General features: G+C 52.2%; 1 protein-coding gene across 3 annotated transcripts in view; it reads left to right on the top strand.

The window, feature by feature from the left end:
- The first annotated feature begins 358 nt into the window (after positions 1-358).
- The window catches only part of LOC135896802 (probable serine carboxypeptidase CPVL), a 29,622-nt gene continuing 23,980 nt past the window's right edge, over positions 359-6,000 (top strand). Inside the window, exon 1 of one of the 3 annotated variants that reach the window (XM_065425293.1) lies at positions 359-775. In XM_065425293.1, the coding sequence (XP_065281365.1) occupies positions 434-775 (342 nt within the window). In that variant the 5' untranslated portion in view covers positions 359-433. Of the gene's footprint in view, positions 776-1,602; positions 2,002-6,000 lie in introns of those variants that run through there. The other 2 variants (XM_065425304.1, XM_065425300.1) reach the window with 2 other exon arrangements.

Genomic DNA, 6,000 nt, shown 5'->3' with positions numbered 1-6,000 from the left:
TGCAGTACACGCCTCATACATAACTCCTTGGCAATACGTTGTGTAGATTTATCTCGAGGGGCTATAGCTGGCTCGGGCTAATTGTTGGGCATGCTAACCGCGCAAAGTCGGGAAAACAACGATACAAGACTGCACTCAAACTTCTTTCGTCTGTGTTCTCTTGCGTTGTCTTTTTTTCAGAATTCGCGTAGTTAATACCAAAGTGAACCTACTCTCTCTGGAGCGCTATAAGCCTCTTGCGTCTGCTGTTCATAAAATTCTTCGCCACGAGTGCGACCGGAGCGACACACGCACAGGCCGCGTATCGTCGCGGCTCGTAAAATCCCCAGCACAATAAAAAACGAAAGGCACGTCCGTCGCGCGAAACCAGACACGGCCGCCGATCGAGGCGGACCGCATCGCCTTCCGTGCCGCCGATCGCGCTGCGAGAAGCATGAGACCAAGATGTGCCGCTCGCGTTTCGGCTCCGTCGGTGCTTCGGCTGGCCGGCGCCTCGCTGCTCACCGCGCTGCTGGTGCTCGAGTGCCAGCGCGGCGAAGCTCGGCTAGACCGGTGGTATCGTCAGCGCTCGGGGGCAGGCGTGACAAAGAAGGACCGGGAGGAGTATCCCCTGTACCTGACGCCGTACGTGGTGCAAGGAAGGGTACGCGACGGCCGCGAGCGCAGCCGCGTGGGCCCCATCGACGGCTCGCCGGACATCGAGAGCTACGCGGGCTTTCTGACGGTGCGCGAGCATCAGCTCAACCACCTGTTCTTCTGGTTCTTCCCGGCCATTGTGAGTACCGGTGGCGCCGGCTATACAGGTCATGAAGGCCAGGCAGCCAAATGACCGACACGCGCAGTCCTTGGACTGCACATGGGCAGCATGCATGTATAAAAGGAGGTCTATGTAGATCATTGTGTTTTGTATGGTTTCTAGTTGTAAAATTGGAACATTCCTGCAGATAGAGGGAAACTGGGGCGCAAGTCGTCTCAGAACCGCTCCGTAAAAGTGCTTCGATCTATATAAGAGCTGTGTCGTATATACGTTGTTAGATATGGCGCCGTTTCCTGAGGCTACTTCGAGTTCCCCAAACCACTTCGAATCGCAGCACAGCTAATTGAGGAATGCAGAAGCAGGGGAAAGCACATTCCAGAGGAGCGCCCGAGCAAACAAGTTGAAGGCCACAATACACGTGCAAACAAGTTCGCGGCCCCCAGGTCGTGTGCCGCCGGGATTAGAAGGGGCCCTAGGACAATGGAGCCCAATCGTCCCCCCTCATCGCCTTTGAAGAAGACATTTGCTACCGCTGCGCGGCCGTAGCACCGGGAGCAGGTGGGACCTAGGACAATGGAGCATGAGCACCCCCCTCCCCTTCTCCTCCTTGGAGGAAGCGCATTGCCAGTCTGCGAGGCAAGATCGCAGGGGGATCAAGTGATCAAGAGAGGAGGACCAAGCGCCGACTCTCTTCGCCGGGTATGACGCCATCGCACGGGCGCCTACCATTAGCTGAAAATGGCGTCATCTGAGCGGACTCTCCCATTGGTCGAACATGACGCGACTTCCAGTGCTCGAAGGGTTTATAAGAAGCCTTTCAGAGAGACCAGAGCATTCCCTTGATTGACCTCTGTCGAACTTCTTGCCGCGGGCCGCAGCGTCCGAGTTGCTGCCGGCCCGTAATGACTGTACAACTGTTACTTGTCTCTCACCTCTCTGTATATAATGTAAAATAAATACTCCCAAGTTTGGTTTTCATCCCGAAGTCCGTCCTTCAACCCCTACATCTGGTTGGCAGCGGTGAGATCGCCTCCGAATGCATCAGCTGGTGGCAGCGCTACGAATCAACCTTCGTCGAGAGAGATCCTAAGGAACCGGGAAGAGCGAAGAAGAGAGAGCCTTCGTCGAAAGAGGTCCGAAGAAACTTGGAGTAGCGAAGAAGGAGCGAGCCTTCGACCCAGGTAGTCCGGAGGAACCGGGAACAGCGGACGAATGAACCGGATAGCAGGGTGCTGCAACCCTAAGTGAGCGCGTGGTTTCTTTCCTTATGATTCGCCAGACTCAAATGTTGTGTGTTCATTTTGATAGTTCTGGGAATCGGGAGTTTGATGCATTGTGTGTTTGCACAAATTAATTAAGAAAAACAGTTTTAACCACCTGTCGGGGCAGCTGCCATGGATCTTAGAAGGTTGACGAGGTTAGACTTGTTGGTGTGCGACGATTTGGGAGTTGAGGCGGACGAACGGATGAAAACGCCAGCTATCATAAAGGCGATTAACGACAGTGGCAATGATGACAAAAGCATTGAGCTTGCTTGGGAGGTGATACAGGAGCCACGGGAGCGTGAGCGTCGTGTACGTGTGCGAGAGCGTCGTGAACTTAAGAGTGAGAGTAAGCGTGAAGAACGCGAGAATGAACGGAAGCAGGAGCTTCAAGAACTTACTCTTAGGTGTGAGCGTCACGAACGTGAGAATGAACGCAAACGTGAGTATCAGGAACGTGAGCGTCAGCAAGAGTATGAGAGAGAGAAGGCAGCACTGATCAAAGAGATACAGTATTGTGATCAGTTATTGGCACAGAGACAACGGCTGTCTGAGAATTCTGTAGGAAGTACAGAGCGAAAGAATGAGGAAGTGTCTAGCAGATTTTCGCCAAAAGCCGACGAGAAGAGTAGTGCCTGTGAGATTGGCTGCCGATTCATAAGTGAAGGGAAAAGGCTAGCTGCTAACGATGCCTTAGTGGCAACAGAGGCCGTTAAATGCCGCAAGGAAAGCGACGAGGTGCTGTGCCAACAGATGACTGAAGAGACAGCTAGGCCAGCTGCGAACAAATTGGCACAGTTACCGCGTGTGTGCGTCGCTGGTAATGTTAGCGAGGTTGCTAGCGAAGAAAAGGGTACTTCTGACCCGACAGAAGCGAGCACCCATGTAGAGCCAGATGTGCGTGCAGAAGTGAAGTGCGAGCTGAGCGATGCAGTTGAGGGTAATTCTCAGGATTGCGAGCTGTGTAGCTCAAGAGAATACAACTGCATTGTTCAGGGATCGGTGCGGCTCTCCGCCATTCTAGATAGCCCAGATAGGAATGGTTCAGTTATTAATCATTCGGACTGTGCGCGTGAGACAGCAATCGATACCGACGGGCGGTGTGCCGATGCACAGCGTGAGCTGGGCAATGTAGTAGAGGGCAGTTCGCAAGAGTGCGAGTTGTCTTACTCGAGTAAAGCCTGCTGCATTGTGCCAGAGTCGGTTGGGCTGTCCGCCAGTCGAGGCAAAGTGAGAGTAGATTTAAATGTAAATCACTCAGACTGTGCGGGTAAGAGACCGATCCGGGCCGACGAAATGTGTACCGGCCAGCACGAGGCACGAGGCGACATGAAAGCGAGTGCAAAGAGAAAGCGCCGTAAAAAGAAGCGCGGTAAAGACCGAAAGTCGGTAACTAATGTAGCGCCGCCAAAGACGGCGAGAAACCCAAAAGGGCAGGGCGCGAGGAAAAAGGTGCGGTCGTCAAGGACGATGTTGACGCATCCAGAACGTTCGAGCCACCGGTCAAAGGGGGACCGCGAAGCATGTTCTGTGCGGACGCGGACAAAGGGCACGGGGCAGTTAAACTCCTCGTCGTTCCGTAGTTCTTTTCACAGCTCAGCGTGCAGTTCGAAGAAGCGCAAGGTGGCAGGACGAGACCAGGTGGGGAGTAGCGATGCGGTCAATCAAGCTTGTGTTGAAAGCGGAGCGCCAGGACGCAAATTGGCAGGAGACCGTAACGTCTTGGGGGAGCTGATAATGAGTCAGCCCTTTTGTTGCCCCTGGATAGCCAGAGTAACTTTCAAACCACGCCCACCTCGAGTCAGACTCAAAGCATGAGTCAGACATAAGCGTTTGGAAAGGGAGGCCAAGAGCGCTTCCGAAGAAATGAAGTGTCTTGTTTTTTTATTTTGAGCATCGGAAAGTTTTTCGCGAATTGAGACTAGGATTTCTTTCAATGTGTAAGGTTTGAGCTTTGTTTGTGTTTTCGTTTGAGAAGCTTCGTGATTTGAAAGATGAGGTTTATGTAAACATGTAGTCTCGCGAGTGTTAGTTAATGAGTAGATAGGCTTTCTTTTTTTGTGTGTGTGAGTAACCTGAAGGTCAAGGTTATCGTCGAAAGGCCTATGGTAAAGCGCGTGTGTTATTTAACCTTCTTTCTTTTTTATTTTTGAATTTCGTAAGGTTAAGCGCGTAGGTTTTCAGTAAGTGCATCATTTGCACTGAGAAGCGTTCTTAGTTCCATTAGCGCGTGTCCTGTGTGGACGGAAGGAAGCAGATTTATGACTGGGTTGCCCGTGTGTGTTGAGGGCAGCCGCATTCTGACTTCTTTAGTGAGCGTGCCTGGAAATAGTTATTAGACGACGCATTATTTTAAGAGTTCTGCGGAGTGTGTAAGTCCCGCAAGTTTAATTGTTCGTTTATGTCACGTGTCCTGTAGGACTTTCAGGGAAGAAACGTGAGTAAGCGTAAATGAAAAGTTTGCCTACAACGCAAGTACGCGTTTTGTTTAGTGACCACAAGGCTAGTGCGCTTGTGATTACGTACTTGTGAGGTTGACCAGATTGTTCAGTGGCACCAATACGTGCGATAAGTACGCCATTGCGATAGATTGGAAACATGCTGTTCGTGTAGTTAGGCCACTTAAGTTATGTTCGGCTCTTTTCATTTGTTGTTTGCATCGTCAACGACCCTTTGTTTTGCAACAACAATGGTACTCTGGTCTTGTCGGCATTCGAGGAGAAATGGATAGCTGTTTGGAAGGGTGGTTGGAACTGCTTTGTCAAAATTGGGGAAATAAAAGATCAGGGTTCATTTTGACTCAGTAATAGCCTGTCGAGTCAGGGGTGAAGAGCCTGCGCTTGCACGTGGTGCAGCGCTGTGTTGTTTTGTTTGTTTGACGTGTTCTCCAGGGCCAAGGATCCCGAAGTTCGTCAAACGAGGCTCGACACCAATACCCTGCAGGTTCTTTCAGCGTTCCTCATGGCCGGCGAATTGAGTTCACCGGCCATTCAGAACAACCGGGGCGAGGACGAGCTGTTAGATATGGCGCCGTTTCCTGAGGCTACTTCGAGTTCCCCAAACCACTTCGAATCGCAGCACAGCTAATTGAGGAATGCAGAAGCAGGGGAAAGCACATTCCAGAGGAGCGCCCGAGCAAACAAGTTGAAGGCCACAATACACGTGCAAACAAGTTCGCGGCCTCCAGGTCGTGTGCCGCCGGGATTAGAAGGGGCCCTAGGACAATGGAGCCCAATCGTCCCCCCTCATCGCCTTTGAAGAAGACATTTGCTACCGCTGCGCGGCCGTAGCACCGGGAGCAGGTGGGTCCTAGGACAATGGAGCATGAGCACCCCCTTCCCTTCTCCTCCTTGGAAGAAGCGCATTGCCAGTCTGCGAGGCAAGATCGCAGGGGGATCAAGTGATCAAGAGAGGAGGACCAAGCGCCGACTCTCTTCGCCGGGTATGACACCATCGCACGGGCGCCTACCATTGGCTGAAAATGGCTTCATCTGAGCGGACTCTCCCATTGGTCGAACATGACGCGACTTCCAGTGCTCGAAGGGTTTATAAGAAGCATTCCAGAGAGACCAGAGCATTCCCTGATTCCCTGATTCACCTCTCTCGAACTTCTTGCCGCGGGCCGCAGCGTCCGAGTTGCTGCCGGCCCGTAATGACGAGTGACTGTACTTGAGTCTCACCTCTCTGTATATAATGTAAAATAAATACTCCCGAGTTTGGTTTTCATCCCGAAGTCCGTCCCTCAACCCCTACAACGTGTAGACCTTGGGAGTGTCGGTGAGATTTCGCGTGACTCGGCACAACGACGCCAGGTTGGGTAATGCTTAGAAACTGCAACGAAGAGGAACGTTGCACGTGCATGCTTCTTCGGCAGAGCTTCCCCATAATGTTCGAGAAGCGCAGCATGCATTTCCGAGCGCTATTGTTGAAAACAGCAGATCGTCTTCTCCAGTCGCCGGGGATACATCCAGACGACAGAGA

The sequence above is a fragment of the Dermacentor albipictus genome, chromosome 1 (assembly GCF_038994185.2).
Source record: "Dermacentor albipictus isolate Rhodes 1998 colony chromosome 1, USDA_Dalb.pri_finalv2, whole genome shotgun sequence".
In the NCBI taxonomy this organism is placed as follows: domain Eukaryota; kingdom Metazoa; phylum Arthropoda; class Arachnida; order Ixodida; family Ixodidae; genus Dermacentor; species Dermacentor albipictus.
This window is presented reverse-complemented; position numbering and strand designations above follow the sequence as displayed.